The sequence below is a fragment of the Solanum pennellii genome, chromosome 10, assembly GCF_001406875.1.
Source record: "Solanum pennellii chromosome 10, SPENNV200".
NCBI lineage: Eukaryota > Viridiplantae > Streptophyta > Magnoliopsida > Solanales > Solanaceae > Solanum > Solanum pennellii.
In genome coordinates, this window is record NC_028646.1 from 3,158,007 (window position 1) to 3,174,142 (window position 16,136).

The following is a 16,136-nucleotide window of genomic DNA, read 5'->3' on the forward strand; positions in this document are numbered from 1 at the left end:
CAATAATAAAATTTAAAAAATGCACACACAATACAACCTCATCCATTTTTAATTGTCATAGTTTTCTTTTTAGATTAAAACAATAATAATTTTGATTAACATTATATGATGTATTTTTGTACATATATTACATATAAAATTAGAATTTATAATATTTTTCGTATAATTTTTTAATATCTAAATTTTTTATTTAATATATTAATTTAATATAATCTAATTTAATTTTTAAAAATTAAATAAAATTAACTGTGGATAAATACAATATGATTTTTTTAAAAATTAATGCTTTCTCTTTCCTTTTTGACAACTATTTGTATATGTAGTATACATAAAACTAAAAACCTTTTTGACAACTATTTGTATATGGTAGTATACATAAAACTAAAAAGAGAAGGAGAGAGAAGCATATATAATTAGGTATTTTGTTTCATCAAATGTGGTTTTCTCTTTTAGGTATGTATTTCCTTCCTCTGCTTTTGTTTGTTCGTGTAATTTTACCTCTTATTGGAATTTGTTTCTTTTCTGTGCATCTTCGTCTCTGAATTTGGATTTTTTTTGCTGCCACTGCTTTATTGGTTGAGCCGCCAAGGCGAAATATATATAAGCTCACATATTTAATCCAATTGAGTTCGCAAAACTAAAAGGGAAAACAAGCATTATTATGCTGTTGAATGCTGATATATTATAAATAATCTGGTTTTTTCTAGGGTTTTGTGGGTTACAAACACACTCAGTTATTTTTTATCCAGTTGTTTTACTCAATAAATGTTTCATGGGATATTGGTTTATAGAGTAGTATTTGGTTATCGTATGTCTACTAATTGATTGCAGAAAGCATTTTATGTTTTGGTGACCATGTAATCTTTTTGAAGAATGTTCTCTGGGAAATAAATCTCGAAAGAATGCTTTATATAGAATTATTTTTAGTGTTGTAATGGAATCAAGATTATAAGAATTCCACTGATGTTTCTTTTTTAGATTATGTTTCTTTGAATTCTGAAAGAACGTTTTGTTTTCTTTTTTAAAGAATACTGAAACTTGTTTTGTGCATTCATAAGAGGTAGTATTTCTTTTGCAGAATGTGTATATTCTTCCCTAACCCCTGCTGAAATATATATTGACCTGTTAGCCTAGGCAGTGTATTGAACTCTCTCTTGTAGTATTCATTCCTTTGAAATAGGTGTGACGCTATGTTGAGTTTGTTTCTTGTTCAGTTTCACTATCTCGCAGTTGCACTTAGCTGCCTCTTTTACTTATTGCTGCAGCTTGACACTGCTAAGCAATCTGACCTCCCTTTTCATTATATTTTATATGAAGTTCAGAAAACATACGTGTATATTTTGCCTGAATTGAGTGTTGATTTTTCTGACGTCATTATTTTTTGTATTCCTAGACGAAGATACACGTAGAGTAATATGATCTGAGAATTGAGATTCCCACTATATGCTTAACTGTTCTTTCTCTTATCCAGTTTCAGCTCGTAACTGTTAAATAAGTTCTTCAATGTTGGACCCTGAGGCTTCAGCAGATGAAAACTATGTTACTGTGCCTCGTGGTGGTCCTATTTACATTTCTGATATGGTTGGTCCACTCACTAAGGTTGCTGACTTTGAGGTCAGCATCTTCCATGAACTTGAGGTATGAAGCTGTTTCAACTTTGGATTATATTGGCACTCGTTATTTGAAGCTTTTATGCCTTCTATAGATTCCATGGTCATGTGAACACATACTTGTATCAGTAGTTTGATGCATAGCTCCCCTGGATCCCGAATAAACAAAAATAAAAATGAAAGAAAGAAGAAAAAGGCCATTTTGGCTGTCATAATTTCTGAAACTATGGTCAGTATTTTAAAGATCTTAATTTTGTTATGCAGCGCCTCAAGGCAGAGTTGTCCTCTGATTCACTGGAAATGTTTGATGATGAGATATCGTAAGTGTTTCCTCTACTCTGCTCCTCTTTGATGCTAGAAAAGGAGATAAAACCGATGTGTATCATATGTACCTTCTGCGTACTTTCTCTTGCATATCCTTTAATTAATTTCAGATGGTGATTAGTTCATTTCTTTGACATGCAACACTGCAAGTTTTTTGGTTTACCATGTCACGGATATGAGAGTGACAATTGAAACAGGATTTCCTGGAACAATTTGAGAGATTTCTCTAGCTTTTGCCGACATCAGCTCTCTGTTTGTGAGTCTTTGGGTTTTGTTGGATGAACAGTTTCTTTTTCCTTTCCAGAGTTTGGGTTTTGGAATATTCTGCTCCAAGTTTGTTATTTAGACAGAGGAGATGACATAAAGTAATAGTGACTGAGGGGATGGTCTCATTGATTCTATTTCGTGTATAGGAGTTTTTTGAATGGTTTGTATTTATCAACAACACCTTGTTAGTAGGTTGTTGGTAAATTCTTTTTTGTCTACAAGTTACTTGTGACAACTATTAATTTTTTTCTTTTACTTTAATTTAGCGAACGTAGTTTAAAGAATATTGTAATTGATTATGTTTTTAAATCACATTTCTGCTCCTGGCTGCTCAGCACTTGTCCAAAAGAAAAATAGTTGTACGTAATAGTTATGATATTAAGATATTGACTCTTCAATTTCACTTTGGTAAGAGGACCTCTGGATTATTTCTTAAATTTTGAGCGGTCTACTCTGATTGATCTGACTTTGGTCATTGATTCTTGCAGGATTGAAGATCTTAAAATTATCTGTGAAGAGGAATTGGTGGCTCAGGCCTTTGAAGAAGCATTTAAGGTATCAATGCTTAATTATAAGCAGCCATCAAAGAGTTGGTTTACAAATTCTCATTAATCCGAAAAAAGGTTTCCAAATTTTCACTTACAAAATAAAATAAAAGGGATCTTCATGTAATGATAACAGGATGACGAGTTAGGGATCCTCAACAACAAAGGTCCAGATAAAAGCAAGACCAACAAGAGGAAACGGAAGAACAAGAATACTGTTGATGTATGCTGGTGACCTTTTTCTGTTATACATATCTTTTCTGACACTCTATTTTCTGTTGTATTGAAGTCTTTCTTTAGTTCTCGGTAATTTGAGTCCTGTTTCCTCGTCTTACTTGAAGCATGTGTCCTATCCTATCACGAGTGAGGGTTCTATATTGTCATACTATGCATTAACTGGGACTATCGGATCGCTTGGATGAGTAATCTAGCATTTTGTTTTATATTGATGATTTAGGTTAAGATGTATCAAGACTAAAGAGTTAAAGAAACGTTCAAGCTTATTTTCATCTTTTTAATCCCTTAAGAATTTACTTCCGATTTTAGACTTACAAGCGTTTATCATAGATAGGAAGAAGTGGATGTATGAAAACTGAATGTCAATACTCCATAACACATACTTTAGAAGTGATGAATCATGAACGGAAGCTCCACCAGCCAATCACAGGAAAAAGCCTTTAAAACTCAAAGAAATATATTTCTATTGTCATATTAGTCCTAGTAGCTCATACAACTTAAGTTCCAACAAGTTGAAATGGAGAGATCTCCCAAGTTTAGCAATACATTTTTTTAAACAGGAGAAAATAATATTTGATCAGGACATATTGACCCCCCCAAGATATAAAATTTGAACAGGAGAACAGAGAATGTGGAACATAATTTGGCATATAAAAGCTGCCAGTTATTTAGTCACACCTTACATACATTCGTTTCATTGACATGATAGTGGTTGCTCATTTTTTTGCCATTTTCTTTCTTGTTGCAGTTTTAATGTAAGAGTGTTTGCTTGTTTACTTTTTCAAATAATAAGTTGATGTTCTTGCATTTTGTAGGAACACTATATTCTGAAGGTGGAACAACTTGCAAAAGTTAAAGAGAAACAAGAGGAAGAGAAAGCAGCTGCACGATTGCACTCTTTCAAGTACAGATCATCGTTTCTAGTTGATATGCTTTTATTTATGACTAAACCAACCTGTTATATCCATTGTTTCTATTTGCATATTTTGTGTTCTTCATCTTAGCTAGCGTTTTTATATTGGTTCAGTGGTAGTTGCAGCAGCAGCCACTCTGCTCCAACATCCTCCAGTAAGAGTGGTAGGATGATATCACTCAAGTCAGTAAGCTTGGGAACAAAGGTTATGCTTCTAAGAATCTTGATTCTTTTTTACTGTATGTCCTGGTTTTGGATGAGTCTAGAATTTTTAAAGTCTGAGCAAGGCTTAAGTTAGTTTAAGGATTATTCCGGCTGTTAAAAAAAATTAATGACCAATTCAGTCTTTTTTCCTTTATTTGAAGGAGAGACTTCTAATCACCTAAGAGATATAATTGAATGGTTTTCATCTCCCCACATAATCTCATTGCAAATTTTATTACTTTCAAATGCCATGATGCAACTGTGTGACCATCCAACTCTCCTTTCCCCTATGACTGCAAAAGTCTGGCGTGCATGGTAGATCAGCATTCTGTTTGTTGAAATTCCGTTTTTGGAATGGTCTAATTTATTTGATAAATGAGGCAAGAACAAAAAATTACCACATTTACTAGAAGGTGCAAGGAGCACACATTGAGGATAAAATAGGAGAAAGTCACTTGGGATGGTTTAGTCCTATCCTCTGTATACCTACATATGCACTGGCCTATAGGTGTAAGATTGTGGTGAGTGAGGGTGTTAAAAAGGAATGAGGTAGACCTAAATCACGGGATTTCTGTTGAATGACCTACAATTTCTCGGAATCAGTGTAGACTTTGGCTGAAGATGAGCACATTGGAAGAAAAAAGATCCATATAGGTGATATCTGGCTAAAGTAATTTCATGTTAGCCAATACATTGCACTTGCATAAATTGTAAATCTGTAGTATGTTCTGTGATGGCATCATGATCTTTCCAATGTCGCTTTCAAGAGCAGGCTAAAGTAATTTTATAGCAGTTTTATTCTGAATTAGATGTGCATAGTTTTAGTCCCCAAAATTTCTGCTATCTTAGTTATAAACAGATGATGGTTTGTTGATTTTGATCTTGGTTTTTTAATGGCAGGTGAGAGCAGTAAATACTCGTGAACATATTGCAGTGCAGTTTCCAGAAGCTATCCTGTGTGTTGAGATTTATCATTACAAAAAGACATGGACAAAAGTATGAACATGCTCTTTATTGCTGTTTGAAGCGCTGATGAAATGAAGTTTAATATTATTTCATTTGTATATTTGTGTTATCTGCCACCTTTCATCTTCATTCTCTAGAGTAGTCATATTAATTCTCTGGGAACAGTATGCTTGATACCTTATCTGTATTATGAGATAGATGCTATTTGCTAGGTTATAGCTTATTCAGGGTGCATTTTGTATGCTTTGACTATTCCGACCCGCTGCCATAGTATTGAAACAATATAGTTAACCTTGTTGAGGATGATCAAATACCATCCTGTTGTTACTTCTGTTTTAGTAGTACTCATGTAACTTCTGTCCTATTGTTACAACTGACTATGATGATATCTATCTGTAGACACAAGAATTTCTGGTCCTTGGGCGGCAATTTTTGACAGAAATGAGAGACAAGATTTATTGCATTACTGATGAGATAATGAAAAAGACAGGCAAAAATGACCCTTCGGGCTTTTTCCTCGTGGAGGTAAGTGGTCTAGCAAAATTTTCTTCCAAATGATTACTATCAATTTTGTCATCACCAACCTAAATATTTTCCATAGGATGTCTTTTGCAATGATTTCAGGCATCCTTCTGCTACTGACTACAGTAAGCCAATACTTGATTGGCTTCAAGATTCTAGAAGTGAGGCGGTGGAAAAATGGGAATCTATCGCTTCTAGTGAACTGCCACAAAAACAGAAGGCACTTTTTGGCAGTAAAATTGGACCACAATTGCCCCATTTCAAGACCATTCAAATGCAAAAAACCCGCTTCTGTGACTTACGGTTTCGACTTGGTGCTGGATATCTTTACTGTCACCAGGTAATATTTCTTTTTCAGTTTGTTTTGTTTTTGTGTTGCTCAGGGGAATTTTTCATTAATAATTCAAATCAATGTTCATTAGTAATACTTCACCACAGAAGTCTTAAGATAAATACAATGAGTATACACATATCATGACATATAGTTCCAGTCATCCATCAAGACTACCCAATTCTGTGCGCACCCAAAGGGTAGCGGCTGCGGGTTTCCCTTGTCAAAAAAAAAAGACCACCAATTTTTTGATTTTCTCTTGGACGATATCCAATTATTGATAGAGACAGGCATTTTCTATTTCAACAATTGCCAGTTCGCCACTATGCCTCCATCCTTATCTAGTGGTGTCGGGTATTATGAATCCTCTGTATTTGTTCCTCTCTTCAGAGCCATATCCTTCCAATGCTGGGAAATAATGTCATTTAAGGCCAATGGTAGACTTTTTTAAAAATAGAAGTTTTTTGAATCTCACACTCATCTCTACCAGGACATAATGTTAAATGTAACAACAAAAACTTCAATCGTAACTAGTTGGTTTCACTTATAATAATTATTTGATTCTACTATGTTTTGTTAAGTCTGCATTGATATCCTGAAGTTATAGATTTCAGGCAGTGAATTTCTACATGATTTAAGGTTCAACTCGTACCTTTCAGCATCTTCAATCACTACAAAGTTTTTCTTGACATAGAAAATAGAACCTTGAATCACTATAAACTAGATTTCAGATAGATGCAGAACTTTTAGTGTATACTCTTGTAGCAATAGAAGTGGTTGGGAAGGCTCTGTGGTGTACAAGAGCTCCTATAAGAGTGTCTGGAGCTTCTGAGGGATCAACAAGTCATTTATTCCAATTTCCTTCATTGAAAAATGGTAAAGGATATTTTTGTCCTTCTATGGAATAAAATAGGCAAGGGTGTATTATGACACAATTAGTGGTAGATCTTTTTCTCTGTTTTTTTGGGAGGGGAGCAACACATCCAGTGTAATCTCATAAGTGAGGTCTAGAGAGGGTAGTGTGTATGCAGTCCTTGCCCTATCTTGTGAACTTAAGAGAGATTGTTTCCGATAGACCCCCGTCAAGTAAAGCATACTAGACTACACTTGACTGCCTTCTAACCTTGTTCCCTTATCCTAGACCTCCATATCCTCTTATTTAGGGTCATGTCCTGCTAAGCTGCAGGTATGTCATGCCTTGTCTAATCACACCTCTTTCAAACACTTCTTCAGCCTACTTTTACCTCTCTTCAGATCCACCATAAAAACCTCCCACACCCCCTCCAAACTTCTCGTCTTCACATACCTGAACCATTTCAATTGCTTCCCTCATCTTTTCCACCAAGAAGGCCATTCCCACCTTGTCCCAAATTTCCTTCCTAATCCTATCTCTCTTAACACATCCATCTCAACCTCCTGGATGTGCGAGTTCTTGACCGGCTAACACCCTGCCTCATACAAGTAGCTGATCTAACAACTACTTTATAAAATATACCTTCCAAGTCTCGATGACACCACATTCTTATCACACATAACACTAGATGTGAGTCTCCATTTCATTCACCCATATTAATACAATGTGTAACATCATTGTCAATCTCTCTATTTCCTTGGATTATTGACCCTAGATGCTTGAAACTGCTACTCTGGGGGATGACTTGTGTATCGATCTTCAGTTTCACATTTGCCTCATAAGTTGCGTCACTGAACTTGCACTCAAATACTGTGTTAGTTTTGCTCAACCTGAACACATACGACTCCGGAGTCTGTCTTCAAACCTCCAGCCTACTGTTAACTCCGCTTTGAGTCTCGTCACTCAGTACTATATGATCTACCAACAACATACACCATGACACCTCCCCTTGGACATTCTGCGTCAGTTCATCCATCACCAAGGCAATGATCAATGAGAGAGATAAAAATGGGAAAGACCGTCAGTGAGGTTAAAACTGATTAACCTAACTGATATATGGTGTAGATGAACCACGAGGCTGCAAATCCAATCCCGGAATGGCATGTTTAATTTCAAAAAGTGCAAAAAAGCTCTAATGTCCGTGGAGCCTTTAAACATAAAGCGTCAAATAAAGCATGAACTTTAATGGAAAGAGGCAGAAAGGGAGAAAAATACAAACATAGAGGTTTTAGATCAAGGCTAATAATTACAAGGATGAATGACAAATATATGAACAAAGAAAAAGCTACTACAAAAATGAACTCTCAGTTATTTAGTGTGTCAGACGTTCATTGGCAAGAAAAAATATGCCGTAGAACTTTAACGATGATACTGAAGACACATTAACCGAGGCGAAGTGCTCAACACATTTTGAGCCTCGTTTAGGGGTTAAGCGCGCATTTGACAAACACTGATCCAACCTATTAATCATTGAGATTTACCTGCAATACCTTAAATGTATTTTATTCTGTAATAATGTTTCATTGTCAAACGTTATGTTTAGCATGAATTGTAGTACTTTATATATAGATGTTCATGGATTTGTGTCTGTTTGGCATGGTCTATAGGGCTCCCGCTAGCATCATTGAGATTTACTTGCAAATACCTTTGAAATACTTGATTCTGTAAATTTTTTCCGTTGTTAAACTCGATCATGTTTAGCACGAGTACTATTTATATCTTATATTGATTTTTTGTCTGTTTTTGCATGACATAAAGGGAGACTGCAAGCATCTAGTTGTAATAAGAGACATGAGGATGATACACCCTGAGGACGTACAAAACCGAGCCGCGTATCCACTGATTACCTTTCAGCCAAAATTGAGGTTCCAGAAATGCTCTGTTTGCAAGATTTTTAAAGCAGTTAAGGTGACTGTTGATGATAAATGGGCTGCTGAAAATCCTTGCTACTTCTGTGAACTGTGCTATTACATGCTCCATTATGTAGATGGGTCTTTGCTTTATGATGATTTTTCTGTGTATGAGTATCTCCATGAGTAGAATGTAATCAGAACAGCACAAGTTATGTAGTAATCCCTTTTCTTTTTGTGTGTGTTTTATTCCTGCATACAATTTACAGGTAGGGGTATATTTGGTCTTTCGAAAACAACCTTCTCTACCTGCGTACACCTATCCTTTTCAGATTTTATTTTTGGGATAACACTGAGTATGTTGTCGTTGGTTCGTTTGTTATGATGTAAAAAAAATTGAAAAATACTTTCCGCTGCCTCGTTTGGAAAATGAAAAATATTTTCCAAAACAAATCTATTATTGTCAAATGACAATAATATTTCAACACATTGAATAATCAAAGACATGAAGTTGAAAATTGAGATACAAGGAAGTTGAACTAGTTATTGACCAATTTTTCTAGTTCTCTTGTTGGGAGTGTTGCTTCAAAAATTGGCCCCGCATTAATCGTATTCTAATGTGGATATCTGACATGTACGAAATAAAAACTTCATTCTTGATTCTTACAAGAATTTTTATGATTATTTGCTTTTCTTCGATGAAAGTTTGATTTATTCTAATTGTCGAACGAAATATGTTCAAATAATATGCCTAACCTTAATTTTGTGAACCACCCACATCTTATTCTAACACTAGCATTATAATTTATTTTTACAATTTAAATTCATAACTTATAGATTACGTAAGATAACTTTATCATTGCTCGAATACTCAATCAAAATATTAGAAAGAAAAAAATGTGTGGACCATGTTAAGAATAAAAAAGGATCACCACTAATCAATAGTTTACCAGTAATTAATCACCATATAAATATCAGAAATTTTTACCTTCTTCATAATCCTCATTTCCAAAAAAGCACCACCGGATCTCTTCCGTGTACGGCGGTCACGGAAAAAACCTCCCATTATCGTTCCGCCGTCTACTTCTATCAAACTTCCCGTTACCGGTCCGCCGTCAGCTTATAATTTTTCTTCTTCATCTTCTCCCAATACTATCCAAAATTTCAAATCCGTGTAATTTTCTCAATACATGGCAGTTCCTACATTTCTTAACCGGAATGTGTCAGATCTGTGCGTAGGGAAGCCGACATTGAAGCCATTGTCAGCGGCAGCCACCGTTTCGGAGGCGTTAGCTCTGTTGAATAAATCAAACGAGCCTTATGTGAGCGTGTGGAGCTGTAACCATTCGAAGAATGTTCTGGAAGGTGAATGTGGATGTGTTGGGAAGATTTGTATGTTTGATGTGATTTGCTTTCTCTGTAAAAATGAGAATTCGGAGAATCCTTCAAAGGCTTTGGAGACATCCGTTTCACAGATTTTGCCCAAAGGAAATTTAATTGTGAGGCATTTGGCGCCAAATTCAAGGTTAGTGAATACCGAATACTCTCTCGTTTTTATTTACACGTCGTCCTAGCTAAAAATAGACTTGTGATATTTTTCTTTTGTAAAATCATGTATTTTTTTCTATCATAATACAATATATAGTGGTTATGATCTAATTTTATTTTAAAAATCGGTTAATTTTTGTAACTGGCAACGTGACAATTAAAAACAGACGAAAGAAGTATTTTCATTGACATTATTCTCTTTATATTATGTTCGAGAGTGGTAAGTTTTGAAGGTATGAATTTGATCAACATAGAAAAATTAAGTGATTAATTTGTATTAATAGGTCAATTTAATTAATAAAAAATAATTAGTTTGTATTATTTATTGAAAACTTGATTTCAAGAAAATAATAAATAAGTATACAATTTTCTTAAGAACTGTAAAATCTAAATTGATGACATATAAAATGGATCATATGAAGTATTTTTCTCTTTTGAATTTGGATACCTATTTGGTTATTTAGCTCCCATATGATCATAGATTTCAAAGTTGAAAATTTGAATTACGAGATGTGTTTGGACATACATTTTATCTGGAAAACGATTGAACTTTTATGAGTGGAACTCCCAAAAACAACTTTGATCATGCTTTATGAAACTTGAAAATCTTCAAAGATCGGATTTTGGATAAAATTTAATGATCAAATAGATAGTTAGGGTATGTTTGGAAAATCATTTGGTAATTGAAATTGGTGTAATTAATTACCAGCCTAGTAATTACAATGTCTACTAATTATACTGTCCTGTTTGGTTGCCACAGTGTGATTACATTGTAATTACACACGTCCTGTTTGGATGTGACAATGTAATTGCAGATGTTCGAAATCATAAACTATAATAAATTTTAAAAACAAAAATTAATTATTTAAAATTTATACTAGACAAATAAGAAACTTTATAAATGACATTAAATTAGATATTTAAGATATATATTATTTTTTTAAAATATATTAATTAATAAACATATTTTTTAAACTAATATTATGAAAAAATAATTGATTTATATTTTTTCAAATTCAAATATTTCAATTAAATTGATCGTAACAACTAAAAGTATAGAATTTCTACTAAAATCGCGAAATGCATGTTTGATAAAAAGAATAATATATAAATAGAATGTCATAAATGATCAAATGTTTGATAAAAATATAATCTATCAAGTCTAATTAAAAAACGACATGTAATATAAATTTAATATTACTAAAACAAATGAACTGAAAATATAACATAAGTTATAAATTCAGAACAAAAAATTTAATATAATACTCTTATACCAAAATTTCAAAATAGCAATAAATATGATTTATTTTTATTTTTTCTTAACAAAGAAAACATAAGTCTGTAACCTTACTTAACAATAAATTTTATTTTAATTTAAAAATTAAAATACTAATAAAATTAATTTAACGAGAAAATAAGCATAGCATAAATAAATAGATAATACGAGAAAATTACATAAAATCACGTAAAGTAAGATTGAAAATAAAAAGAAAAAGAAATATAATAATATAAAATGAAAATAAACTTTTTCAATTTTTAAAAATAATAGTTAAAAAAACTTAAAATAATAGAAGTTAAAAAAAAATTAAAATAGAAATAAAAAAAATTAAAAAGTAATTACACTCTACCAATTATATCAATTATTAACTGACCAAGTAAATTATGTGTCTTCCCAAACAAGACAAAATAGTGTAATTACACGAATTACACCAACTCTAATTTCCAAACGGGTCCTTAAAGATAATTTTTCAAAAGCTATTCTCAAAATCTATGATAAAAAACTAGTTTAATGTATGAAAATAGACAAAATGATCTTTAAACTATTGAAAATAGAACAAAAGTGTATTTCCTTTGATTTTTCATGTATGAAATTATTAGAAATAAAACACAAATATCTTCGTCGTAGTGTAACTGGCCCAACTAATGCCCCATCCAGTAAGCTAATGGCGATAGGGCATGTTTATTATAGTGTAATTATGTTAGATGCACAATTGCAATAGTAAAATATAATAATTTTTTTTAAGAAAAATAATTATTTAAAATTTATACTAGATACAGTAAATAAGAAATTTTATAAAAATGAGATTAAATTAAATATTTATGATATATATTGTCTTTTGAAAGTATATTAATTACTAAACATATATTCTTAACTAGTATAGTAATATTATGAAAAAAATAATTCATTTTATATTTTTCCAATAAGTATATTTCGGTTGAATTAATCGTAAATACTAAAAGTACAAGATTTCTACGAACATCATGAAATGCATGTTTGATAAAATAATTATTATTATTAATAAAATATCATAAATATTACTTCATCTGTTTCAAAAAGAATATACAACTTTTGTTTTTAGTATATTTAAAAAAGAATGACCCTATTCATTTTTTGATAACAAAATTTAACTTTTGACTTTCTACGTGACATGTTTAAGATCACAAGATAAAAAGACATTTTAATACATATTACATAATTTTTATTTAGAACCACAAGATTAAAAAATTTTCTTTCTTTTCTTAAAACTCCGTTCCAAGTCAAATTAGGTCATTCTTTTCGTAAGTTTGATAAAAAGATAATTTATCAAGTCTAGCTAAAAAATATTAAACGACTTGCAATGTGAAGTCTTTAGTCAATAATATTACTAAAACAAATGAAACTAAATAAGTTATAAATTCAAAACAAAAAATTTAACATAATACTCTTATCTCAAATTTCAACATAGCATACATAAATATGATTTAAACGAAAACGTAAGTCCATAACCTTACTAACAATGAATTGTATTTCAATGGGATGAAGAGGTGCTACATTTTCCTTGTTTCATCATATTCCGACCCCATTTCATCCAACTTTTCCTCATTAGCCACAAAATTGTCTGTGGTTTCTATAAATCTATAGTTTTACTTGTTCACTAGGTCTAGTATCAAGGATGTATATTAACAGAGGCGGAATCAATATTAGGAGTTTGAGAGTTTTAAATTTTTTTCTCCTTCCTTAATCCTTTCTATTGAGTTGTCAATAAGTTTTAAGGGTTCACACGTCATTACTTTATTTTCTATTACAAATATAGGATTTACGGAAAAACTATTGGGTTCGTCCGAATCAATGAACCCCCACCTAGCTCTGCTCCGCCCTGTGTATATATGTTTGATTACTCTTTCTTGAGCAACTTTTGGAAGGCCTGCGCCCTGCAGCACATTATTGAGGTTTGATATGTCTGCATTCCTAGTTTAAATGAAGCTTTGCTATTCTGTTTACATTTGTTGTTTCATGTTATTGATCGTCTTGCGGTATCTTTGTTATTTTGTTCAGCTTGCTGCAGGCAATAGATTACATTCTTGAAGGCACTCAGAATCTGGTTATACCAATCCAAGATTACATAGGCGGGAAGTCAAGGAAAACACAGAGTAAATCATCCTCCCTGCGTTGCAAACATCGTGATGGAGTTGAATATTGTTGGCTAACGCAAGAAGATATTGTCCGCTTCCTTCTGAACTTTATTGGTGTCTTCTCTCCTATCACCACTTCTTCAATTGAATCGCTCAACGTCATAGACTGTAATGTGATGACTATTTGTTACCACGAACCTGCAATTTCTGCTTTAGATTCCCTTACTCTTGCACATGTTGAGCAAACTTCAGTAGCAGTTGTTGATGATCTCAACAGATTAATCGGTGAAATCTCCCCTTCCACTCTTGCCTATTGTGATGAAACTGCAGCAGCAGCAGTCATGACACTTTCAGCTAGTGATCTATTGGCATACATCGACTGTGGTGGTCCTCCAGACGACTTGGTTGATCTCGTGAAAGTGATATTACAAGAGAAAAAGCTTAGTGCGTTATTGGAACTAATGGATGAAGAGTCGTCTTTATCTACGTCATCATCATCATGTTCAGCTTCTCTCAGTTGCTCTTCTGATGATGAATTAGGGTTTTGTAGAAATAATGGCTCAGGACGATATTCTTCAGCTAGAAGGGCAGAGGCTATCACTTGTTATCCAAACAGTTCATTGGTGGCTGTGATGATTCAAGCACTTGCACATCGCGCAAGTTCTGTATGGGTTATGCATGAGGATAACACTTTGATTGGCTACGTAACGTTTAAAGGAATCCTCAAAGTTTTCAGAAGCCTTGCAAACGCGAGGATGATAACCAGATAAAGGAGAATTCAGTGAAGCAATAACATGTTATACAACACAGAATAGTGTCAAAATTCTTTCAAATTGCAAATTTTTGCACAAACGGGAGCCCTTTTTCTTTTGTTTTTTTGGTGGTGAGTGAAGGAGTTGTAGTTAGTTTGGAACTTATTGATCTTGTTGCTTCAATGATCATTTTGTTTATTGATTATTGTTGTTAGTGGAAGTTACAAATATCAAATTTCATGAATCATGGCTGTGCAATGAGTAAACCAATCAGGGTTTGTGGTGGAGTGGTAAGTACTCCTTTATCTTCAATCAGAGTTTTCGAATTTGAGTTCCTCGGAGTATTGTCTTTGTTAGAGAGCATTTTCCCCTTGAATGCGAGATTTTTCGGTACAAATTTGAATTTAGTCATGCTCTAATATTGTAGGCATAAAATACAGCCAAAATAATTCATCTGATTCATTAAAAACAATATGAGGAAAAGGACAAATATAACCCCGAACTATCGTAAATGGTATGCGGATGCCCTCCGTCATATTTTTGGGACATTGGTACCCCTGCCGTCCATAAACTAGAGCATATATGCCCTTCACTTTAACGGAAGACTAAACAGGGACATGCGGCACAATCTCATTCGTCGATAAATGTCGGATCGATGGATAAGATTATAACACGTGTATGTCCGTTAGTATAAAGGGTATACATGCTCTAGTTTTTGCACGACAAGGACACCAATATCTCGAAAGTATGACAGACGATATTTACATACTATTTGCTATAGCTCAGAAGTATATTTATCTTTTTTTTCCAAACAATATGAATGAATTTAAGATTATCTGATCCATGAATCCCACCCTAACCATTTTGAGTTAAGGCAATTAAAAACCATACGAACCTACTCAAACAGAAAGCTTTATTTTTTTTATTATTATTATTTTTTTTTGCACTAGAAGATAAGCACCAAATTGTCTTTTATAGTTATCTTTAGTTGGTGTAAGAAAATAAGTTTAGAATATTACTTTTTCAAATTTTTACTATACAATTACAAGTTAAATTTAAAAATTTTATAATTAAACGTTAATTTTTAAAAATTATAATAAATAATTTAAGACAGAAAATAATAATAATAATAATTGATTAAAATTTGGTAAGGATTCAATCATTAAAGTCAGACAGTGATGTTTGACATTGTAGATTTTAAAAATAATTATACTAAATTAATATTTTTCTTCTTACAATATTTTTTATTTAATCTAATCGTTATCTTACTTTACATTTTTAAAAAGTCAACGAGGTTTATCTAAGATAATCTTATTTGTGTAATAAATTAATTAAATTTTCATTAGCTGGATACATTATCTAGTAGTTGGATTACAACCTAAACCAAAATATCCGTTTTAGTTAATTGAATATACATTATTCAAAATATTAGATTTTTTTAAATATTTAAGTGGTTGGATTATTAATGATGTTTTAATGATATATTTGAATTGAGGATTTGTTAGAACAAATCTCATTGTTGCAAATTAATTCCCACATTAAAGGTTTAAAAGAAAAGGAACTTATATATAGGTAGGATGTGTGTTTTTCTTAAATGAGATGTGCGAGTTTTCGATAAATCATAAGGGATTAATTCAAAATAGATTGTATCATGTAAAATTATTTAAAAGTTATTTTGGCTTAATAATTGATATTAAAGTCAACGATTAAAGAAGAGGAATAAAAATGATGATATGACATTTTACGTAATGATCGATTTAG

The 16,136-nt window shown here is 32.4% G+C and overlaps 2 protein-coding genes across 2 annotated transcripts; both read left to right on the forward strand.

Annotated features, from left to right (window-relative positions):
• The first annotated feature begins 343 nt into the window (after window positions 1–343).
• On the forward strand, window positions 344–9,032 carry LOC107032148 (snRNA-activating protein complex subunit). The gene is made up of 11 exons (XM_015233723.2): window positions 344–453; window positions 1,472–1,638; window positions 1,875–1,930; window positions 2,690–2,756; window positions 2,883–2,969; window positions 3,799–3,887; window positions 4,011–4,101; window positions 5,001–5,096; window positions 5,466–5,591; window positions 5,668–5,928; window positions 8,591–9,032. The coding sequence occupies exons 2-11, from the start codon at window positions 1,504–1,506 to the stop codon at window positions 8,870–8,872; spliced, it is 1,290 nt and encodes a 429-aa protein (XP_015089209.1). The 5' UTR covers window positions 344–453; window positions 1,472–1,503; the 3' UTR covers window positions 8,873–9,032.
• Window positions 9,033–9,666: 634 nt separating this feature from the next.
• Window positions 9,667–14,701, forward strand: LOC107032584 (CBS domain-containing protein CBSX5-like). Its single transcript, XM_015234181.2, has 2 exons — window positions 9,667–10,207; window positions 13,547–14,701. Exons 1-2 carry the CDS (start codon window positions 9,873–9,875, stop codon window positions 14,391–14,393), a joined length of 1,182 nt encoding a protein of 393 aa, XP_015089667.1. The 5' UTR covers window positions 9,667–9,872; the 3' UTR covers window positions 14,394–14,701.
• Window positions 14,702–16,136: the final 1,435 nt, after the last annotated feature.